The 25,051-nt window shown below is 47.8% G+C and overlaps 1 protein-coding gene across 2 annotated transcripts in view; it reads left to right on the top strand.

Moving 5' to 3' along the window:
- The window catches only part of LOC147705710 (sulfotransferase 1B1-like), a 400,304-nt gene that overhangs the window by 314,633 nt on the left and 60,620 nt on the right, over positions 1-25,051 (top strand). For both annotated transcript variants that reach the window (XM_086932137.1, XM_086932139.1), the window contains one exon: positions 15,499-15,625. In XM_086932137.1, the coding sequence (XP_086788263.1) occupies positions 15,499-15,625 (127 nt within the window). The remainder of the gene's footprint in view (positions 1-15,498; positions 15,626-25,051) is intronic.

Below are 25,051 nucleotides of genomic sequence, written 5' to 3'. Positions count from 1 at the left end.
GTTTAATTAAATCTTTGGCTGCCGTTGCACTGCAGATTCATCAGAGCTGTAGGGCTTAGTATTAGATACACTGCTAAACATTGGATTAGTATATGCATAATAATGCAGGGATGATGTCTAGATGAGCTTATCACAATGTCACATGTTTTTTGATTTTGTTCACCTCTCTGGGGTATTTATAATATACAGAATGATATTGGTATCACTAAGGATATCTTGAAGGTGCTTTATCATACCCTTAAGTGTGCCCCTGTTGCCTGCTTGTGCCTCCGTGTGCCACTGTTGCCTGCTTGTGCCTCCGTGTGCCCCTGTTGCCTGCTTGTGCCTCCGTATTCCCCTGTTGCCTGCTTGTGCCTCCGTGTGCCCCTGTTGCCTGCTTGTGCTGTGTGGGTGTGTGTGAAGGGCTCTGTGTGGCTGTGTGTGTGGGAAGCTTTGTGTGGCTGTGTGTGTGGGAAGCTTTGTTTGGCTGTGTGTGTAGGAAGCTTTGTGTGGCTGTGTGTGTGGGGGGCTTTGTGTGGCTGTGTGTGTGGGGGGCTCTGTGTGGGTGTGTGTGGGGGGCTCTGTGTGGGTGTGTGTGTGTGGGGGGGCTCTTTGTGTATCATTTGCGAGAGATATAGCTAGTGGTATTGTAAATGACAATGCCATTTATTTATGTTAAAAAAAACATAAATAAAAATAATGTCAAGCGCAATGCCAATAGCTCTAACTATAACAAAGGCAAAACCATTGCATTGTAAATGCTTGTTTTCTTCTGAAGCCTTTAAAACATCAGTTGTAACCACTGAACAAGTGATTAGCAGCAGAGCGATGACGAGATCAGAACCTTCCCAGCAGAGCTTGTAACCCGGCTGTGGACAAGGGAAATATTTTGGTAATCTCCGCAGTTAGCAATTAGCAGTTAACAGCAAGGTAAGCGGTACACTCCAGCACCCCCGGACGACCTCTCAGCGCTGCCAGGCACCTAAGATCTGAAATGCTGCATATAACTGTTACAGTTCTGTTATTACCCCCAGCGGAGCTCTGAGGCGTCGCATCTTACCTTTCACCAGGGCGTTCACAGGCAGTTAATTCACGAGCAATCCACGGATAGCAGCATCAGTGCGAGAGAAAGGAGACAGGAGTATAGGCAGGGGGGTGGGGGGCGAAAGGCAGCCATCAACGAGCGCTCACAAAGTCGCAGAGCCCACAGAGTCCATAGGTATCTGCCTATATCTGTATCTGTAGTGTCCGTAGCGCCTCAGATGTCAGATTTTGCAAAACCATAAATATGCCCAGGTTTAAATCATCATCTGGCAGATGACAGACCACATCCTTGTGCCATAAAAAGTTTTCCGTGGGGGCGTGGCAAAGATGGCGGAGTGAGTGGTCGCACTTGCCGCGATCTCCTCCGAACCCGGGCCCCTAGACTGTTGTATTGCCGCTAATCTCCCCCCACGCTGCTATCCAGCGGCAGCGGAAGGTGCGGGGAACTTAGGTGTCTCACCCCGAAGGAAACCGAGGCTTGGGGATACCGTCGGCGAGCTCCGGGAGTCGAGCCGGGGTCGAGGACGGCCTCCGAGTCCGGCCGGAAGTGGAGCCGGGCCCACCCTTGGACATTGATCGAGCCCGGGGAGCTACCCTGCGGCCACGGATCCCGCTCGGACCTGTGCAGAGAGCCCCTACCGGGGCTGGCTGATGCCCGTGAGTAGCCCGGCAGGTTATCCCCCGGAGGCGGTGGAGCGGAAGGCCGTGGGTGCGGGCCAGGGCCGAGTGCAGCGAGAGGCCGAGTCGCGGCCGTGCAAAGGACCCGGGTGGCTCTGGGAGAGACTCCTGGCTTGAATGGACCTACGGGAGGCGTGGTGGCGGTCCTCCCCGGCGGCCCGGCGGTGACGAGTGCCCGCATCCAGGTGAGAGAGACCGCTCGGGCCGGCTGCGTCCCTGGCGGCCGTCGGGGCAGTCGACCTACGCAAGGCCCCGGATTCACCCACAGAAGGCCTGAGAGGGACTGGAGGAGGGCCTCCCGGGCAGCGAGTAGACACTACCTCCCAGGTGCCCAGGGGTCGTGATTTTGAAGGGCAGTGACTGAGTCAGGCCGGGAAGCTTGGAGGACCCGCAGCAGGGGCTAGCTTGGTGCCGGCCCTCACGCTAGAGAGTGGGTACCGGGAGGCCGGAGGAGCCAGGAGATACGGAGGCCCGCTGAAAGCTGCAAATAGACCTACAGGGGGGATTGGGACTCCATCCCCCAGCCCCTACCAAACCGGAGAAGCAAGGAGCCCAATCCGACCGGACAGCGGGGGACTGCGCAGCCTGCCGGCGGGGGAGGCAGCACGGCACCACTGCCGCGGCCTGCGGGCCTTGAGCTGCTGGTGGAGAGCGGGCCCTCGAGACGGAGGTGAAAGCGAACACGCCTGACCCCCCCTCAATATTGCCTGGGGGGGACTGGATGACTGCCGCCGGTCTGGCGGGTGGCTGCTTGGACAGGTTGGTGGCGCAGTGGCATAGTGAGACAGCGTTGGGCTTAACTTGCCCCTGAGACGCAATTGGCCTCGGAGCGTGAGGTCTTGCCCCCGCCCGGTCCGAGTGGTGGTGGAATACATTGGCGTTGCCCTAGGAGTAATAGGCGAGCCCGGTGGTGGTTTGGATTGTCGGAAGAGGGGTGCTGTGCTCCGGGTGGACCGCCTCACCATCGTTGCCTACGGTCGGGCCGGCCCGACGCGTGAGGCCAGATCCCCAGGGAGGAATCGGATTGGGACAGAGCGGACAACAAGAGGCGGCATACGGGCAAAGGAGACTCAGGAGATCGGGGCAGGTCGGCTGGCTAGTGGCCCGGAGGTGCGACGATTATTGGTATCTCTAGTGGTGACTGCAGACTCCAGAATATCGCTCAGAATGGCCGGCAACAAAGGGAGTAAGAAGGGTGATCGTACACTACCGGACATGCTGAACAGGGGCGCCGCACGGCAAGATCGAGGCCAGCACTCTCCAGGACAATCGAGCATCTCTCAAGGGGCAGGTGGAGGGGAGCCGCCAGTCACCAGGTCCTTCCTGGAATCACTCTTTAGCTCCCTCCGAGAGGACTTTCAGACACTTAAGCAAGAAGTGGCGGGAGAGGTCCGCGAAATACGGAGGGAGGTCGATGGCCTGGGAGAGAGGGTGTCCTCCGTAGAGGAGGCCGGACACGCTCGAGATGAGGAACTCACGCAGCTTCAACAAGAGGTGATACGGCTTCGAGACCAACAAATCGATCTTCAATCACACATGGAGGACCTCGAGAACCGTTCCCGGAGGAACAACATTCGGGTCCGGGGTGTGCCTCTCGGAGAAGAAGGGGAAGACGCTGCGGCCTATCTGCAGGATCTGTTCAGAGACGTATTGGATGAACCGACCGATTTTCTTGTCAGAATCGACAGGGCGCATAGAGTGGGCCCGCGGCGCAGATCCCCAGCCCCCCCTCCTGACATCTTGGCCTACTTGCCGGACTACCCCTTAAAAGAAAGGATCCTCCGGGTGGCCCGAACCAAGCCTTCTCTGGAGTTCAGGGGTCATTGTGTGGCCCTCTATCAAGATCTTTCAGTGGTCACACTACAGAATTGCAAGTCCTTTAAAATTGCGACCAACTTCCTGAGAGAGCACGACACTCAGTACTCTTGGGGCCACCCGTTCCGCCTCATTTTCCGATGGAATGGTACATTGCATCAGCTATGCTCCATTCAGGACACTTGTGCGGTACTGGGCATCACAGCAACTGATGAGGACGCACCCACCCCACACTGTAGACGTGTCACCAGAGACGGCTGGCAATCGGTCCCTGCCTGCCGACACTCAGCTTCCTCGGCGAGACCTGACTCGCCTACTATCCGGGCGGAGATGGATAGTGCAGTGAGAGGAGTTGCTAGAGACACGGCGACTGGTGAAGTTGCACTGACCGCATAAGGAGTACTCCGGGGGGAGATCGACATCGCTTTCTTGGAATTGCAGGTTTGGGGGCCGGGAGGGGGGTGGAGCGGGGGTTGCGTGGTGGCTGGACGTCCACTTTTGTGACTTTCCATAGACTTGTCCGTTATGGGCCGGACTTGGACAATGGTTCCTTTGGAACAATTTGTTGGGGGATGGGGGTGGGGTTGGGGGGAAGTGGGGGGTCCAGTTGGGGTATGGGAATGTTGGGGTGGGACCCGGGAGTTGGGTGAGGGGGAAGGGGTCGTCCAGTGCACCAGGCAGGTATTCGTTGCTTTAGCTGCTTTTCTTTACCTTGTTTTGGCCAGAAGGGGACAGGGTGCGCATGCGGAGAAGTGGGGATGGGTTGGACAGTGCGATACGCAGTACAAGGGCGTGTTGGAGTCAGCCGCGCCTTGCGGGTTCCCTGGCAGGAGGGGTTGCATGCCCATATTTTATTCTCTGTCCGCTGTTTCACTATTGAGGCCGGGGTGGGTGCGCGCGCCTTCCGTGGCCTCGGCGCGGAGTGACCTCGCTTCCACGCACTCCATCCATTATGCCTCCTTACACTTTTAAGGTTATGACTCTGAATGTTCGGGTCTGAATAATCCCGTCAAGCGGCGGGCAGTGCTCTCCCTACTGGAGAATACTCGCGCGGACATATGCCTCCTTCAGGAAACACACTTGCTGCCCCAAGACACACATAGGCTGCGCTCCCATAAATTTCCACTCCAATTCTTCTCCTCTTGCACCACCAAGACAGCGGGGGTGGCGATCCTGGTGGCCAGACACTTTAAGGGGGAACATCTCCATAAGTTCACTGAGCAGAAGGGCAGGTTGCTGGCGCACAGGTTCAGGGTAGGGGGACTCACGTTTACGATCGGCTCCCTTTACAGCCCCAATGATAGACAGGACCGCTTCCTGCAGTTAGCTGTGGAGGACATTACGGCCTCCCCAGACAGACATATTATCCTTGGAGGAGACTTTAATATGGTCTTTGACTCTACCATGGATAGATCGGTGCAGCGCTCTCCGCAGGTCGGAGAATTCTCGGCCTGTTGTAAGGCCTGGCTTGCAGAGGTAATTCTTGTGGACCTTTGGCGTTATATGCACCCCACAGACAGGGATTACTCGTATTATTTCCACGCACACAAGACCTATGCGAGGCTTGATCATCTTTTGGTCACGTCACCAGTACAGGCGTTGGTCTCGACAGCGGATATGGGGGTGTTGTCCTTATCAGACCACGCACCAGTGGAAGCCTCGTTGTGTCTGCCCCCGCCACTCGTCCTTCAAGGACGTGGCGCCTTCGGGACACCCTGCTACATAGGAAGGTGGTGGTGAACCAAGTTGAGAAGGTGCTCCGTGACTATCTGGCCCACAATGATAACCTTGACACCACCCGAGCTACACAATGGGCAGCTCTGAAGGCTGTCCTCAGGGGGGAATTTTTGGCGATCTCCGCAGCTGAGAATAAGGAACGAAGGGCTAAGAGGGATGAGCTTACCGATAGGGTCCAGGAACTGGAGTTAATTCACCGCAGGACGGGGGCGCCAAGGATTTGGCGACAGCTCAAAGAGGCAAGGAAGCTTTTGGCTGCCCTGGATATGGATCGGGCGGAGTACGCGGCTCTCCGGCTGCGCCATGCATTTTATACAGGGGGGGACCCTTGTGGCAAGCTGTTAGCCAATAGACTCCGGGTTGCACGTCAGAGCCAGCTAGTAAAGGAGATCTCCGACACCGCGGGGAGAGTGGAGACGGAGGATGCTCGTATCTCGGCCGTGTTCCGGGGGTTTTACGCCAACCTTTACGCCGGGGACCCACCGGACGAAGCAGCCACGACCTCCTACTTAGATTCGGTCACCCTGCCGTCCCTGGACCCTTTGCAGGCGGAACACCTAAATAGAGATATTAGGGTAGAGGAAGTGGTGTCGGCCATTGCCAGACTCAAACATGGCAAGGCACCGGGCCCGGACGGCTACTCCGCGCGTTTTTATAAAACATTTTGCACATCGCTAGCCCCGGTCCTTACTCACCTCTTTAACTCATTTGCGGAACCTGGGGCCATCCCGTCGGAGCACCTGCGAGCCTCCATCACGGTCATCCCTAAGCCGGGGAAGGACCCGAAACACTGTGGGTCCTATAGACCGATATCCCTTTTGAACGTGGACTTGAAGCTCTACACCGGGATCTTGGCCAGTCGACTAGCGCCTCACTTACCCGGTCTAATCGACCCTGATCAGGCGGGCTTTGTCCCGGGGAGGCAGACGGGCGACAACACAAAGCGGGTGGTCCACTTGCTGGAGAAAGCCTCCCGGGTTCCTGGGGAGAGGATGATGCTGGCAGTGGATGCAGAAAAGGCGTTTGACCGAGTGCATTGGCCCTTCCTGGAACAGGTACTGGTGAAGGCGGAAATAGGAGAGAAATTCCGCTCCATGATCCTCAACTGCTACAAAGAGCCGACAGCTGTGGTCCGCGTGAATGGACACAATTCTACGGCTTTCAACATTGAGAGGGGCACTAGACAAGGTTGCCCACTCTCACCCTTAATCTTTGCCTTATACATGGAGACGTTTGCCCAACGGGTTCGAAGCAACCCGGCTGTGGAGGGGATACGGATGGGTGGCTTCACGCACGCGCTCAGCCTCTACGCTGACGATGTCATCTTCACGTTAGCTGCACCCTGGACCGCCTTACCGGCGTGTGTGGAGGAGCTGGCTTCCTTTAGGGCAGTCTCCGGCTTTAAGATGAACATGGGGAAGTCGGTAGCTTTGGATGTCTCCTTGGAACCAACCACTAGGACATACCTACAGAATAGATTCCCCATGCTCTGGTCGTCGGAGGCGATCTCGTATCTGGGGATTAAGATAGCGCCCACGCTACCGGCTATGGTTTTAGCTAATTACTCGGCCCTGGGGGCAAAAATCAGAGAGGAACTGGGTCGCTGGAACCGTGGCACCCTCTCTTGGCTAGGACGGATTGCTGCTGTTAAGATGACGATTTTACCGCAGGTTCTTTACTTATTCAGGGCTTTGCCGCTCCGGCCACCTGCCGGATGGATCACTCAGCTGCAGTCCGAGGTGGGGCGCTTCATCTGGCATGGGAAAAAAACCAGGATGCGCAGGGCCCTCTCCCTTTTGTCTCTTGAGGTAGGGGGTCTGGGCATCCCTGATTTTCGTAAATACTTTCAGGCAACTCAACTGAGGTATCTCGTCGAATGTAGCCGATGGGAATCGGATAAGCATTGGCTTTTCCAGGACCAGGTGGTGGCGGGTGGGCCCCTGCAGGAGATACCGTTCTTGCGCCGGTCTCACCGTCCTAGGAACCTGTACGCCTCCTTCATCACTAGGGTGCCTATGCAGGTCTGGGACGCTACTTGCCTTAAGTATGATCTCACCTCCTTTCCGTCGCTGCTCACACCATTAGTAGATAATCCGGATTTTACCCCCGGAATGGAGAAAGGGGCCTTTACGCATTGGCGGCAGGCTCGGTGTAGAGCTCTGTGCCATATGTATGGACCGGAGGGGATCATCCCGTTTACACAGTTTTGTCAGGAATTCTCTCTTCCCGAGACCGAGAGACACCGCTATTTGCAAGCCCACCATTGGGCTCTCCAGCCGCAAGTGAGAGAGACGGCGGATAGGCTTCTCTCACCGTGGGAGAGGTGGCTATTGTCTCGTACGTCGGACTCGAAACTAATCACGGATCTGTACAGGTTTTTACAACTACCCTCAACACATTACCACAATCCGGGGAGGGAGAGGTGGGAGCATGAGCTAGGGAGAACACTGAGCCCCAAGGAGTGGGAACACATTTCCTATAGGGCGCGTCACTCTGCATATCACATGGGCCTCACAGACACACTGACCAAAGTCTCCACCTACTGGTATTACACGCCTGAACGGATCCACGAATTTGACCGCAGTAGAGAGGATACATGTTGGCGGGAGTGCGGACAACGGGGCACACTTACGCATATTTTATGGGATTGCCCCCTTTTGGACGCATATTGGAGGGAGGTGCTAGATGAAGTAGACTCTCATTTTGGTATTGAGCTCCCGCGCTTCCCTGCATATGTCCTGTTAGGACTCCCAAATGGCTTAATGTATCCCCTCAGGTCCTGTAAAGGTAGGCAAATAGCTATCGCCCTAGGCTCTGCGGTTCAGAATATCTTGATACACTGGCGCACTGTCACGCCGCCCACCATCACAGGCTGGCTCCATAGATTGTGGCACGTGCTGGGTATGGAAAAACTATCCCTCATGGTGGCTGGGGACACATCACAATTTAATGAACTCTTGCAACCGTTCCACTCTTTACTGCTTACGGAGTTCAGAGAACTTACTTGTCCCAGATATCTCCGCCTCCTGCGGCTTGCGAGCCCGGCAGCTCCTGAGCGGTGAATTGGTACGAGACTCGCTTCCCCGTGAATGGTGGCCTTGAGGTACTTGTTACATGGAGATCGTGCACTGGACGACGGGTGAGGAGGGTGGGGGGGAGTTGGGCTGGGGAAGTTGGAAGTTGGGGCTGGGGGGTGTTTGTACTGAAATGTCGTGTCACGCTGGATCGATGCACTCCTTCTATCGCCATGCAGGACTACCGTTTTCGGACTATGCTTCATAGCTTTTTGAACAAGTTGGGGTACTCTGGCTGAACCGGGTTGCTATATGGTGGTGTGTATTTGTCCTGGTGTGTCATGACGAATAAAATACTTTAAACTTAAAAAGTTTTTACCCCAATTCAGTCTTAGTTCAGTCTTAGCTCAGTATAACTCAGCAACTCGATTGAACCGAACCGAGCCAGCTGGATTTTTTAAACCCTCATCATCATCACCTTCATGCAGGGCTAAGGGCAGAGTTCAGGAGCAGGAAAGTGCTCAGCCAGCGACTACACATCCCGACGCCATCTTGCCTCCTCTGCCTCGCTCTCTGATTGTACCGTATTTCTTGGCATGGATCAAAGCTTGCTATTTGAAGAACCTATGCCACGGTCTCATCGCGTGGTAGACACAGGAGACCAATGCACTGAAGAAACTGAACTTAGTGAAAAGTTACAAGATGCACTGGATAATAATGCGCATACATCAAAGACATTGAAGCCAACTCAGAGACGAGTAGAGACAAGAGGAGCAAAAGCAAAGGAAGTTAAAAATAAAGATCAAGAACAAGATAAAGACAAAAACAAAGGGAAAGATAAAGAATTGGTCAAGGAGAAGGAGAAGGAGAGATGCAACAAAAGGGGCTTAGAAAAGGAGAAACATAAAGACAAAGACAAAGCTAAATGCAAAAACATGAGTAGCTGCGAGCAACAAGGAGACTTTGAAAAGCCTGAAAAGGATGAGAAGAGTGATAAAAATGTAGTCAAACCTAACGGCATGGATTTAGAGAAAAAGAAGGAAAAAGTCAAGGAGAGATCCAAGCAGAAAGAGAAGGACTTTGAAGATACCGAAGAGACGGAATTAATGGTCAAAAAAGCAAAGCAGCTACAAAACATTAAGGATTTGAAACCAAATGCAAAATTGACGGGGCAATCAACGGCCTCGCAGCCTAGTATTTTAAATATCTTCAGCCCAATATCCAAAATGGGGGCGAATACAGGGCCAAGTCATGAGCCTGTGGGTCAGGACTCAATGACACAGAGTGGTGCAAGCGGAGCAAGTTCAAAACTTGTTCCAGTGATTAACGCTCATTCAATCCAGAATCCTCTCTTGGACAAACAACTCTCCCTGGAAATTAACTTACACTCAGATGAATCTGATGCAGATATTTACGAAACTGGCATCTCGACTTCCAGTGAGGCAAGTGATGTTAACCAAGGCCAAGACCAAGATGTATCTACCCCAGAAATATCAGGCGGATCGGATATTAGGAAAATGAGCGATCCTGGGCAAGGAATTACACCTAGGAAAAAACTTGAGAAACGAAGAATAAGGAATAAAAAATTAAACAAATCAACTTATGAAGACACCACTGACCAGGGAAGCAATCCAGAGCGAATCAATACACGAAAAAACCTAAAACCTAAGAAATTAAAGGAAATAGCACTGGCTCAAGAAAGTGCGGAGTACTCAACCTTGGACATCTCTCAAGACGATGAAATAGGAGAAGCGATCGAACCGTCTCTGAAAGATATACTAAGCTCCATAAGGAAACTTCATAAAGATGTTAAAATAGACACTCAAAAGCATCATATAGCCATCCAGAAGCTGCAAGGTGCGGTTAACAAGGTGGGAAGCATTTGTCTAGCGATATCAGAAAGGATGGTGTCAGTTGAAACACGAACTGACCATCTAGAGAAGAATGTCACCTGCCTTCAGAAGCAAGGAAAAACACAAGAAGGAATTATACAGGACCTGTTGACCAAGATCGAGGACCAGGAGAATAGATCAAGGCGAAACAACTTGCGCTTCCTGGGGCTTCCCGAAGGTATCGAAGGCAATGACCCAAGGGGGTATGTAATTAGACTTCTTAAAACAGCCCTCCCAGAACTGCAAAACTGGGAACTTGAGAGAGAGGTTCAACGAGCCCACCGCTTCCCTCTTACCCAGTCTAAGCAATCACAGAACCAATCTAAATTTCCAAGGGCAATGCTGGTGTTTTTTGGAAGTTTTTTACTTCGGGACACTATCTATGACATAGCTCGGCCTACAAGTAAGCGAGAATTTAATTGCACCATTTTCTTTGTAAGACCAGACTTTGCCCACGCAACCGTCGAGAGGAGATGGAGGTTTAGGCAGCTATTTACTCCCTTCGAGGAGATTGGAGCGAAAGTATTTCTACAGAACCCTGCCCGACTAAAAATAGTCTTTAGAGGATCAACACGCAGCTTCACTAGCGAAATACAGGCTGAAAATTACCTCAAAGAAATCTCAGAGACCGCAAAAAAATATCAATAATGTTCAAGAAAGAAATCTTTCGATATGATGTGGATTGGACCATATGTACTATATAAAGAATCTTTTTGTGAAAAATATGGGAAGAACAATATCAATCACTAATCAAATATGGTATAATATATGACTATTAATAACTAGAGTTAAATTCTCATTTTCATAGATCTTCACCCTATGTAACTATTAAATTCAAGTGGGGCGGGGGGGGGGGGGAGTGCACGAAGGCGTACTGACCAAACGGACGCCCACACCTGGATCCTCCAGGACCCAGGATGCCTCAAGGGGAGGTAAAGGGGGGGGTGGGAAGGGGGGAGGGGGGGTGAGACCAGATCCAAAGAAGTTTATCGGGGGCTTGAGGTACACACAGAGAAACATAATGAAAGAAATTACTGGGCAGCAGTTACCGTTTTAAGAACGCAATATATAAAACACTCATTGTGTAATAATAAACCACCGTTATGGCTAAACTAAAAATACTTTCAATGAATATATGTGGCCTCAACGATGTAAAGAAAAGGCAGAAAGTGGCAGAGGGACTCAAGCTTTCATCTGCCAATATAATTTGTCTGCAAGAAACGCATATTGAGGGGGCACGAAAGCATCTACTTCAAACACTCGGATACCGGCTTATTTCCGCCACTACACAAGGATCACGTACCAAGGCGGTGGCGATTTTAGCAAAAGGGGCAGGGTTTCAGTTTTTAAGATCAGTTGCGGACAAATCTGGACGATATGTTATAGCGGAGTGTGGATATAACAAAGGGAAGAATAAACTAACACTTTGCACCATTTATGGAAATATTAGTGACGATCTAGACGTGCTGATCACTGTTTCTGATGAACTTGTGCATTGGCCCCTTCAATTGATAGTGTGTGGGGATCTAAATATTCACTTACCTAGCGACTGGTCTATGGGTCCAGAGTTTAAATTTTGTGGGCGGAAACAACGTTTTTCAAGCACTAAAAGATATGTGTGGGATACATGGTTTAGTAGATGGATGGACAGCGAAACATCCAGGGGATCCCGGGTATACCTATTTTTCTCACCCGCACTGGATTACATGTTTATGTCTAATGCATTAAAATCAGAGTGTCAAATAGAAAAATTACCTAGAATCCTCTCGGATCATAATCCATTAATGCTCAGCCTTACGTGTGGCACAGATAAACCTTTGCTAAACACATGGACATTTGAAAAGGCACTCTTGCATAACGAAGGATATTGTCAACATATGAGAACATGGATTCCGGTTTTCCTGTCCAAAAATATGGGGTCTGCAACAGTGGACGTAGTGTGGGACACCCTGAAGGCCTGCATCAGGGGCGAAACTATGCGTTTTTCTTTCCAGCTTAATAAAGAAAGGAGGTTAAAAATGATAGCTCTTGAACATAATTTACGTAACGCTGAGGAGGATTTGATCGAAGCCGTACATGAGGGCAGGGAAATAGATTCTGTGGTAAGTGGGGTAGCAATCGCAAAGAACTACATCTCGGAAATTTTCATTGAAAAGGCGATTGTCAGAGCAAATTCCCAAAAAGAGAAAACGTACGAGTTAAGTGAACGGGTAGGTCACCAATTAGCTGTCAGAACCCGGGAAGAAACATCAAGTACTTTAATAAAAGAAATAATTGATCCTGGAGCCGGCCTGAGAGTAGAATCTTCAGATATTAGAACAGCTTTTCAGAATTTCTATCAGAACTTATATCATGAAACTGATACTGCGGGCCGCAAACCTCAGTTATATCTGGGTCTAACTATAATAGATCAGTTGGATACAGATGATCGGGATTTACTAGATAGCCCCATACAGTGGGAAGAAATCTTATTATCAGTGAACTCTATGCCTAATGGTAAGGCAACGGGTTTGGATGGAATACCCACAGAGTTCTATGTAAAGTTTGCACCACAAATTAGGGGATTATCTCAGAACTTTTCCAATTCATTGGGCAAGGAGAGAACCCACCGAGGTCATGGTCATTAGCGAAAATAATAGTTTTTCCAAAGAAAAATAAAAATCCACAGGAATTGGGATCTTATCGACCAATTACCCTGATAAATGGGGATTCCAAAATCTATTCCAAGCTATTAGCAGCACGGCTGCCACCTATGATCCATAAAATAGTTTCTGAGAGGCAACATGGGTTTGTGCCAGGAAGGTCTACTATTGACCACATACAAAGAGTTATTTCCCTCTTTGACTATACGGGAACTACAGGAGACCCTATGGCGCTAATCTTGCTAGATGCGGAGAAGGCGTTTGATAGGGTCTCCTGGAAGTTCCTGTGGGAGGCAATGGCAAATTGTGGTATCGGTGAGAAGTTTATAACTGCAATTCAACAGTTGTATATAAACCCTAGGGCCTGTGTCTTGATCAATGGGATGCTGTCAGAAAATGTTATTATTACCAGGGGAACAAGACAAGGGTGTCCTTGCTCACCCCTATTATTTGCTATCTATATAGATACATTTATTTGGAGGTTGGAAAATAATGTATTAATCCCTCCTATCCGAGTGCGTGATATAGATACAAAATGTCTAGGATATGCTGATGACATCGCCATTGTCACAGGGACCCTATAAATGCTATAAATATGATAGAAGCCGAAGCATTACTCTTTGGTAAAGCCTCTGGGTATAAATTGAATGCAAGCAAGACACAGATTGTGTTGAATTGCAAGATTATGATGAGTGACTCTAGAGTAACTGAAAAGGCCACTTATTTAGGGGTTAGCATCTGTGCTACTATAGAGCTTATCATCAGTATTAATATAGATCCGCTAATACAACGCACCAAAAAAGAACTGACCAGATTGAACAATCTACACCTAACTATTGGTGGTCGAACTAACGTAGTTAAGATGTTGTTTTTACCTACGTTTTTGTATTTTTTCAGGCTATTTGTTTAGAATTTTCTCCACAGGTATTTAGAAATATAGATACATTGTTTACTAGGTTTGTTTGGGGATATAATCGACCGCGTAGGGCATTGCGGTGGCTCACTAACTCAAGAGAACGTGGAGGTTGGGCGCTCCCCAACTTCAAGTTATATTATTGGGCCGCAGTATTAAGGTATAGCTTGAGTCTTATAACTGGTAACACAGGAAGCAGCAATATATTAACACCACAAGAACTTATTCTGGGAGAAGGGGCCTCTGGATGCCTATGGCGACATGTTAATGACGGGTATTTTAAAAAAGTCAAATTTAAGACCATCAATAATATTAGCAAAGTTTGGGGGGATGTTAAAAAGCTATTAGGACTAGGTCGCTATTCTTACTACACTCCCGTGAATCAGAACTCAGATCTTCCAGAGATATTTCATGATAACTATATAAAGAAATGGAAGGATCTGGGGATCACTCAGCTTGGCTGTTTTTTTTCGAATAATGGATTTAAATCATTTGACGAATTAAAACTAGAATTCAATATTACTAATAAGGACTTCTTTAAATTTCTTCAAGTGAGAGATTTCCTATTGAAGAAAGGGGGTGGCCGAATCAAATTTCAATCGTGTGCATTCATAGGAAACCTAAATAGGGGAATACCCCTATAAATTGGTAAGATTTATGGGGCTCTGAATGCATTGCTACCAGATGACATGAACAAACACATAGTGGCATGGCAGACTAAACTCGGACTCTCTACCCAAAGTGTGGCATATTCATATGAAATGTCACTTTCATGCCTTACGTCCATTAGGCTTCAAGCACAATACTATAAGAACTTTTTCTCATTGTATTATACTCCATCTAAAATAGCTAAATGGGGAACTGGGAAAGGTACAACCTGCCCACGTTGTGCATTCCCAGCGGCAGATATTATCCACATGTTTGCCTCCTGTGCCTTGCTAACTAATTTAATCGCCAAAATATCAGGCTTTCTTACAGAGATAGCTCACCATGAGGTAAACATTACAACAGCAGAAGTCATGCTGGGGGTATAAAACAGCGCTAGGCCAAAACAGATACAAGGGTTAATTTTTGTCGCGATTGGGGTGTTCCGGCTGTGTGTTGCATCAGCTTGGCTTGATACGATACCACCATCATATATACAGTTGAGGGCCAGACTGTTGGCGACATGTAGCCTTGAAGTTGCCATCTATAGGAATAAAGGCTATAAGACTCATAGAAGAGGATTGAAGATATGGGGTCCCCTTCTCGAATGGATCAAAGAGAATGATTAGGGGGAACAATGGGAGATACTTGATATAGTAATATCTTGTTAGACGCATGAGGTCTTCTTTTATTTTTATTTCTCGTTAATGTATTTCTCTCTCCTCCCCTTCTTTTTTTTTTTGTTTTTTTGTTTTCCTTTTCTTTTTCTTTTTTCCTTTATTTTCTTTGTATCTATTTCTTTTTTTCAGAAAATGATTGAACTGTAATGTGTATCTACTGATATTTGACTGTATAAATTGCAACCTGGTCTCGCGGGGGGAGGTGGGTGGGGGGGGGGTGTAAAATGTAAAGCTAATAAAAATGTGTAATAAAGATTGTTAAAATTAAAAAAAGGAAATCAATACATTTGTACCCGAAAGAAGGTCAGCTGGTGGCATGTTGATGGTACTGGACAGTGGCATTCATATTTTATTTGTTCTGCCTCTTTATGTTTTCACATTTTGTGAGAATCAGGATGATTTAGGCTGGCCCTACAAATTCAAAGTAGAGGGTTACACTAACTTGTTTTCTTTATTTAGGTGGTCTATGTGGCGCGAAATGCAAAGGATCTGGCAGTCTCCTATTATCATTTTGATCGGATGAACCAGCTGCACCCAGAGCCTGGTACCTGGGCAGAATACCTTGAAAAGTACATGGCTGGGAAGGGTAAGTTATGATGCTGGGTTCATGGAATGGATGCATGGTTCATGACCCACGCAAGTGTAACCAGGCTGACCAAACTAACATGTCATCAAGGGACCCATGGTGAACATTGAAACTGCATTTACTTGATCTTATCTACATATTGAGAATGAGCCTGCAGGTATTTTTTCTGTTATGTTCTGTGCCAAAACATGCAAGAGTTGAGAGTAGTTCTTGCTGCTTTACAGCTGTAAACAATGTCTAAAGTGAGATGTATTGTTTGTCAGTGTAACCAAATTCTAAATAAGCTCATCGCAGCTGCCACACTTTCCTCCACCCTGGTCAGTAACCTGAGACTAAAAAGTAACCTGCATCTGTCTTAACATCTCGAGCAAGAGCTGTACCGCCCTGAGCACTGAGTAATCTATACCCCACCCTGCACAGTGAGCAGGCTATTGAATGCTGGAGTACTGGTTCCAGGCTGTGACAGAAGGTCGCGTCTTGTGTCACGTAGTCACGAGCTGCCCAGCCATGGTCAAGGGGCACTGGTAGCAGGAGTCTTTGACATGAAACATTCAAAGCACAGCGATGTGGAGCACAGGGTGTGCCCAAAGCCTACACCTTGTTCACTGTGCCACTTGGGACTGGCCATATATTCTGCTCAGCTACAGGGGTAGTGCACACAGGAGGTGGATAAAGGTCATGTCATGCGCTAAACATGCACTTAGTGCAGTGGTACAGGCCAGAGGATATAGCTGCAGGCGGCTTGTGTCCTGTGTCCTTAGGCATAGTCCTGGGCTGTGTCCAGTGGGCATGTGTGAGTGGGTTACTGGGCATAAGTTGTGGCCAAAAGCCATGGCCTGTGCCTACAGAGCATGGGCACATGACAGTCCCTGACAACATTGTTGCAAGAGCATTGGTAATAGGGTGCTGCCAAAGAGCACAAACTGTGTTCACCGCCTACAAGTCATGGCTGCAGACATACAGTAAGCACATATGGGTAAGTACAGATTTCCTATTGTTAACACCAAAGCTATATATCTTGACTATACATATTTATATACTGATTGGGCCAGTGGAAGGGGTTGCAAAGAAAAACTTCAGCGACCGGTGGCGGTGTGTTTTAATTTCAGGACATGATCAAATAAATTATGCAACTTTTGTGAATAAGTTAGTGGTCAGATTTTTTGAGTCCGCCGAATTCGACAAAGTGTCTTAGCATCTCTGACATCTACAAGAAGGAGTTAATTGCTAATGGAGATTTATGGAATATTGAGAGAAAGTGGATTATTAGTTGGAGAAGACGATAGTCTACTACAAGTAATAATGTTACTGTTACTTTTTGGTCTAGTGATGGTTTCAGTAACTTAAACATGAGCTCAACCCCTGGTAGCTATGGCACAGAGCTGATAGACTTAACTTAAGAAAATGTATAAAGCATTTATAAGTACCAAAACGGTTAAAAAGTTGAGAATGCAACACAATAAAAATGGCATCACAGTTTATAAACATAGAACATATGTTAATGAACAACATGACACCAAAACCACAAGAGTCCAAAAAGGGGAACCAAAGATATGAATTTTTAAACGTTTAGATAAAAAGCTTTATGCACCAACAGTGGTCATCTGGTTGTGCTTGATTGGCACAAGGGGAAGCTTTAAGGCTGACCATGATGTGAATACAGAGACCATGATGTGAATACAGAGACCCAGTTCATCCTGGTCATAAGTTTTACTTTTTTACGTAGTCTCTGAAATTGAAGTAAAAAATCCTCAACCGTACAAGGCAGCTGGCTGAGGCGGAGATAGGTTGCACAAGGCCAGATAGCCATCAGACGAAGTCCCGGGGAAACCATTGACTTTTTTTAAAAAAAGCTCCAAGCAGGAGAAATGCAAAAGCTGTGCAAAGGTAGCTCCATCATCTGCCGGATACTTGTGGTACCTTCGCCTGGTGAAGATTTCTACCTCCAGACCTAGTCACTTTTCTGAAGCTCCGATTCCTCCAGTTGTAGCTAAATAGGGCTTCTCGAGGCAGGATACCTTTTCTGCAAAAAACAGCTGAAACAGATTTCCTGCTGTGGAAAAGCTCCAAGCACAAGCAACTTGAATCTTCAGCCCATCCGCAACACACCTTCAGCAGACTGACTTTGGTTTGTTCTGGTCCTTCGTTGGTTCTCCAGCCCAAACATCTTGAAAAAGTTTCTAAGTCCAAACGTTTAGGTTTAGGCAGAAGTTGTACACTCTGACACTTATCTAAGAGCCCCAGGACTTTAGGGACATCAATTAGGTGTCAGGACCTACTCTGATAGACGCTACCTGCGGGGTCTAGGGCAGGTCTAATAGAAAGTGTTCAACGGGGCTCTTCAGGAAAATTTACTTCTTGCATTTTCTCTGTCCCTGTAGCTTAAAAAGAAGTCAGGCAACTGAAGTCCACTTCTTGGTCCTAAGTACAAGTGGGAGCAGGTCCAGCCATTAGGGTTCTCCTCACAGGCCACAATAGCAGGTGCAGTCCTTCTTCTGTCTTCCACAGAACTAGCAGTGTTCTGAAGAGGGTACATGTGGTGCCACCTTTATGCCAAGCCCCAGCTATGGGGGAAACTCCTGGCCACTCATTAGTAAACAGGGTAAAAGTTCCCAGTGGTGATCCTACCTAACTGCGCACCAAGGTATGTGTGTTTTCCTACAGTCTATCCCACCCTGTCCTTCTCTACCTAAAACCAGGATGACAGAACCTTTCTTCCCCAATGCAGAGCTCCCAGCGCCCACCCAAAGGTGTTGCAATGAAAATGGTAAAACTCTCCCTTGTGGTCACTCAAAACCGGTTCTGGGGCAGCTCCTTTACCACTGGGAGTGATGCCTGGCTGGCTAGCAGGACAATAGAGTGGGAAAGGCCCTGGTGTAAGCTACATCTTCCAGTGACAGAGTGAAAATCCTCTGGGTCACAGCCCAGATAGTCATCCTCTGAAACAAAAGGGGCAACCCAGTAACCCAGGGACCTGGGCCAGATAATTTTTAACAAAAAGTTGGTCCTTATGGGGAAAGTGTAGCCCTTGACTTCCACAGCAAAGTGTCAAGAAGGCGATACAAACACCTCTAACACAAATAACTTAGCATTACATTATCTTTTTATGTTATTTTAGCAACCTTTTCTTTGATTGTTAACAGTGAGAAGTAAAACGTATATTTTCTATATCGAACACAAAGTGCTCCTAAAAAAGGGGGTGACGGCGCAGTGAAAGTGACTATAAGTGCAGAAAGTGTATATGTGCTATGTACGGAAATATATATACTTGTGGCTGATAGGGATAATAGAGTGTTAGAGATTTATTCCCGCTAAGCGAGTGTTGATAGCCACCATGAGTTTCCTGAAAAACAGTCCACATATAATGTTTTTGTCGATGTTTCAACCCCTGCTCTTGGATTATTTCAAACGAGGTCATCAACATGATGCAGAAATATATAGGAGACTCCGACTGATTGGCGCAATTAGTCCTCCAATCAAGAGAATCTTTAAACATCAGTCTTCAAACAGTTTTCAAAATAGGTATTCATACATGCTATTTTGGACAGAAGGTAAATAGGCACTGTGAAATCATGTGTACATCACTGGGTCAGTGTGAAATGGACCTCAGGGAGGTAGCTCAAGTCAACAAATTCCCTGCAGAAGAGTGCACTATTGTACTGTATGTGACCGGAGGAGTTGAAGTTCGGAAAGGAGGCCTTTCATCATCAAAATTAAATCTGTTATCAAGTGCGCTTTAGTATTGCACTGCAATTTCTGTTTCCTAGCCCTCTAAACTCAGGCATCCCTTCTGGGCTATAAGCTGGACTAAAGCACACTTGAAAAAAGATTGTGCTTTGCTTGTGACGGAAAGGTTCTGTCACGGCCCGCCCGCTCTTCAGAACGTCAGCGCAGGCGCGGAATTCGCGGCGAGCGGGCCGTGACGGAACCGTTCCGTCACCAGCACAGCCCACCCGAGGCTCGTGACGGAACGGTTCCGTCACAAGCATGGGAGGGGTTATTATTAAAAATAACAATGGGTTGTATTTTTTCAATATTTAATACTTAAATAAAAGTTATTGTAATTTATAATGGCAATAGCTTAAACTTTTGCAAATAACTTTTTGGAAGATTATGTTTAGTGTATTTTATTGTGATGAAAATACAAGAACAGAAGTGAATTATTAACATTTTTTTGTGACATTTATAATAAAGTTTGAAACATTGAGAGAACATATTTGAATCAGTTGTTGTTGAATGGTTGCACAGATTGATGCTGTGGTGGCTCTGAATGATGTGGCGGCGACGAGTGATGCTGTGGTGTTCAGTGATGCTCTGGTAGCGCATAGTGATGTTGTGGTGCCCCTGAGTGATGCTGTGGTGATGCGATGGATAGTGAGGGCGATAGATAGATAGAGGGAGGGCGAAAGATAGATAGAGGGAGGGCGAGAGATAGAGGCAGGGTGAGAGATAGAGGCAGGGCTAGAGGGCGAGGGATGGAGTGTGGGCGAGGGATAGAGTGTGGGCGAGGGAGGGAGTGTGGGCCAGGGAAGGGATGGAGTGTGGGGCGGTGGAGGGATGGAGTGTGGGGCGGGGGAGGGATAGAGTGTGGGGAGGCATGGAGTGTGGGGCGTGGGAGGGATGGAGTGTGGGGCGGGGGAGGGATGGAGTGTGGGGCGGGGGAGGGATGGAGTGTGGGGCGGGGAGGGATGGATGGAGTCGGGTGAATGGATGGATGGAGTGCGCGGATGGATGGATGGAGTGCGGGAATGGATGGATGGAGTGCGGGGATGGATGGATGGAGTGGGGGGGATTGATGGATGGAGTGGGGGGATGGATGGACGGATGGATAGAGTGGGGGGATGGATGGATGGAGTAGGATGGATGGATGGATTGGGATGGATGGATGGATGGATGGAGTGGGGTGGATGGATGGTTGGATGGATGGAGTGGGGGGATGGATGGAGTGGGGGGATGGATGGAGTGGGACAGACGGATGGATGGATGGATGGATGGAGTGGGGGGATGGATAAATAGAGTGGGATGGATGGATGGAGTGGGGGGGATGGATGGAGTGGGGGGATGGATGGAGCGGGGGGATGGATGGAGTGGGAGGATGGATGGAGGGGATGGATGGATGGAGGGGATGGATGGATGGAGTGGGATGGATGGATGGAGTGGGATGGATGGATGGATGGAGTGGGATGGATGGATGGATGGAGTGGGGGGATCAATGGATGGAGGGGATGGATAGATGGAGTGGGGGGATGGATGGAGTGGGATTGATGGATGGGTGGATGTAGTGGGGGGGATGGATGGATGGATGGAGTGGGGGATGGATGGAAGGAGTGGGATGGATGGATGGAGTGGGGGGATGGATGGAGTACAGCGCATAACAATGAGACTAACAGATCTGAGACATACTCAGGTGTTTTTGCGGTATGATTAAGCATCAAATGAAAAGAGTCTATGGAGCTCTACAGTAGACTTCACGTTAGTTAGAGATAGAGACTGGGAAGGAAGGAAAAAGCACCAATTAAAATCAGGTGAGTGGGGTCTCCGTGAGAAAGCTAGTCGCGGGCAGCGTAGAGTAAAGGGGTACTTACTGGGAAGGCTGAATTAAAATGCCAGTATCTTGAAAAACAGCTGTATTGTTCAGGTTCGAAAATCAGAGCTGATTAATCTATTAAAGGCAAGTGATAAAGGATCAGGTGGGCTCAAGTGTTCGGAGCCACACTTTTAGAAGAGGCGGCAGATTTACTTAATATTTTAGGGTGAACCCAGGTCACTGAATGAAGGCCCGGGAACGGAGAGCGAGCATTTCCTGCTGCTACGGCTGCCTGCGCTGAGTGCGAGGAGGAGCCAGTATGGGGGAAGTTAATTAAGGCAATTACAGCTGGAGGAGACAGCCTCGGGGAGGAAACTAAATAGAGCCGGCTGTGAGCACGGGAGCGTGGACGGAGCTGGAGGAGTTAACCCTTTCAGTTCTTGCTGTGGTGTATGTTAATGAAAAGAGAGAAAAGGGTTATTTCAACCCTGAGTTTGAACAAATATATATTCCTAATGTAAGCTGGTAAAAAATTTAATTAAACATTCCAAGGTGGGAAAGTCCACGGTGTGGGGAGGGAGAGGGGTACTGGGAATGTACCAACTGTATACATTGCATATGGGAATTAAGTAACTCTGACAGATTACAACAGTACGGCCCATGTGTCGCCTAGTCTCTGGAAGTTTACCTGCAATGGTTTCCACCCTTGGAGCTTCTCCGAACCCCTCAGCAGCAAAGAGGAGGCTGCTGAGAAGAGGCTCAGAGTGGCAGCACTACGAGGTCATTCAGGGTCGAAAGGTATATCCTGTTACTTTCATCCAGTGGCGTAGAGAACCCCCACTTAAGTGGGGGTAGACAATGCACCCCATGACCTTCTAATTTGCGTCCCACATAAATATTGATTGTTTTTATAGTTGGCCTCTTATGCTTGCAGACAAAGACTCATAAAACGATCTTTGGGAAGGGCAGGGCTGAGTTGCAGGTCAAGAACTGCTAGGGGTGGCAAGTTCTGGAAAGGAGAGGGAACAAGAAATTATGAAAACATAATTCTAAAAACAAAACAATTACCAGAAAGCAGAGTGAGTGGAGGCACGTGTGGAAAGGGGTTGAAATAAGATTTTTAAAAAGTTTTTTAAAAAAGGAAATATTTTGGTAGCTAAGAAATAGAAAGGAGGAAGGTGTGAAGGTTGAAAAGAAAAGTAAAGGAAGGAAACAAGGAATGAAATATAAAAGTAAGGAGGGAAAACTGAAAGGAGAAGTGAAAGAAAGTGTGAAAACAACTAAGAACGGGTGCACGGATGAACGGTCGAAGGATGAAAGTTTGAAACAGGAGGTAAAATTATCAATTAACAAAAGGTTGGAAGCAAGGGTAAAAGTTAAACAGATGGGTAGGTGGATGGAAAGTTGAACAATCGGCTGATAGCATAAATGAATAGAAGAGTGAAAGGATGGAAATTGGATATGTGCTGGGAATGATCATTGAATGGATGGAATGGTGAAAAGACTGGTGGATAGATGAGTGAAAGGAGGTATGAGCGAAATAATGGGTGAATAAATGAATGGTTTGATGGGTGGAAGAAATGTCAATAAATTAAAGGATGGGGCAAAGGATCCAGGAGTAGATAGATAGAAGGGTGGGAGGATAAATGGATTGATTGGAGGATGTAGAGGTAAAGAGAACTAATATGAGAACTGTTCGGCTCACTGTTTCTCTCATTTGCTGTCTTTAGAGATTTGATTAAAAGTGTGGGGTATTTTTGTTTTCTAGCTACTCCCTTGCTTTTATTCTTCAAATAGGAAGTATTGGGGGGGTGGGCGAGGTGGAACAAGGGATTATCAATCCTGTGTTGTCGTTCAGGGTGAAAGCAAGCAGATGTCACTTGTGTTGCCCCAGGCAATTTGTTGCATCTACATCCATGCCTCAAACCCGCTCCCGCCCTCCGTCCCCTAACCAGCATTAGTAATGGTTTCACTAGGGGCAATATGAACGAAGCACACTTCAAATACATGTCCAGTGGCTTATTTTAAATGAGGTGGCACCACCTGCAGGCGTAAGACCGTAACTACATTTATGCAAGGAAATCGAAGCGGTCCGCTGTTTGCTTAAAAGCAGTCTGTCCAAATATCATTAATTTCACACTCAAAGCTGGCGAGGGCTGCTGCTTGCATATGGGTTGGTAAATGGATATCCAGACCGAGCTTGTGCTTTGTAAGGAGGCTGCTTAGAGCCTTTGATAAGGTTTTTCTCGCCCTAGTGATGGTTTCCTGTTCAATATCTAATTACAATCTGCACATCTCGGTGTAATTACATAACGTAGTAACATATTTGCATAGACTGAATTTTCTGTTTCTGGCCCTCGGAGCACACAAGACACCATCCTGTTATACCGCTACTCTTCAATTACTACACCCCGATCAGAGGGGCGATGTCTACTCCGTGCGTTGTGCTTCTCCACTCACAAAACTCGTTGTATTAATGTCTTAATTAAATGGTTTTAGATTTGTCCTTTTGCTCTGACAAAGTTTTTTTTTAAATACACTCAAGCATGTAATTAGATTTATTTGTTTAAAAAAGAAGTGAGAAAACGTTGGCAGTAAGAAAGCACACGGACATGAAATGCACGGGTTGCTGCTGCCCCATAGGAGAAGGGTGGATGTCCTGTATCCCAGCATGTTCTGCCAGTTGCATTAAGCAGCTGAGACATGCACTCACCTTTCCCTCCAAAAAGTACCCGCTCTGTAAGTGTTGGCGGCTGAAGGCTGTGGCTGCCTGAAAATCTCCTTCGTTTGCTGGGCCAGTTTACAGTTATGAAGATGGAAAGGAAGGAGGTGGAAGAGATGAAAACCTTTTAAAAGTATCTGTAAACATACGAGGTGAGCACTAAACATGGGAGGCCTACCAGATTGCCTAGTATCTTCCTGACTCTAATCCCAAAAAGAAACACGACTACCTACTCCGCGCCTGCCTACCTAACCCACAATGGTCACAAATGCCTTATCAACTCAGAAAACGCACACAATTGTTATAGATAGAGAAAAATGTGTATGCTTTTTTGATTCGGCACTAGGACAGATGAGATTATGGATGAATATAGGATGCAAATTACATCATGCCCATTTGCTCAAACGTATGCCCCTTTCAGACCTGAAAGGGAATGACCTCGCTTGTGCTAGCGAAAAATGCAGCCTCCACCGATTATTGGGCAGTGTCTGAGCACAGAAATAAAATGGAGAAACAAGCTCTTGGCATTGCTGTGGGGAGGGAGGGTGGAGAAATGCGAGACACGGCCTGGCGGCCACGAAGTGTGAAGCAGTGGGCCGGGGGAGGAGAAATGGGAGACACGGCCTGGCGGCCGTGAAGGTGTGAAGCAGTGGGCGGGGGAGCCCTTTGAAGTGAAGCTCTCCGAGGGAAAAGCGCGTGCTTGTGTTCACGTGAACTGTACGAAATCCCCGATGGTTTGAGAACTTATTTTGCCCACTAAAATTCTCCCCTATCCATTCCTTGTGGAATGGGATAGGCGAGCCCTAAAAATCACTAAGAAGTGGCAAAAAAATGGTCATTGCTAATTATCTCTGTACGAGCTGTCGAAGGGTTCTGACTCTCTCATCCATGTACTGTTCTTTTGTCGATTTTAGAAACGGGTTCGTACAACGTGAATTGTTCCCCTTTGTAGGAATCTGGGCATTATGTAGAACAAGGAGGCGTTCAGAATACTACAAACTGACACAAGCCAGATTGGGGTCTTTTGATTGGCTAAGTTCTTAATGGCAATGTGGATAAGATGCACAAAGCATGTATAAATTAGCTTTTTTTTTTGCTTTAATTGTGGAGCTAACTTTTCGTATGCTGCTATCTAGTTGGACTGTTGACTTTTTCTTGCTAGAGCTTTCTGTGAAGG

This window comes from Lissotriton vulgaris, chromosome 7 (assembly GCF_964263255.1).
Source record: "Lissotriton vulgaris chromosome 7, aLisVul1.2, whole genome shotgun sequence".
In the NCBI taxonomy this organism is placed as follows: domain Eukaryota; kingdom Metazoa; phylum Chordata; class Amphibia; order Caudata; family Salamandridae; genus Lissotriton; species Lissotriton vulgaris.
Note: the sequence above shows the minus strand (reverse complement) of the source record. Positions and strands in the feature narration are given on the sequence as shown.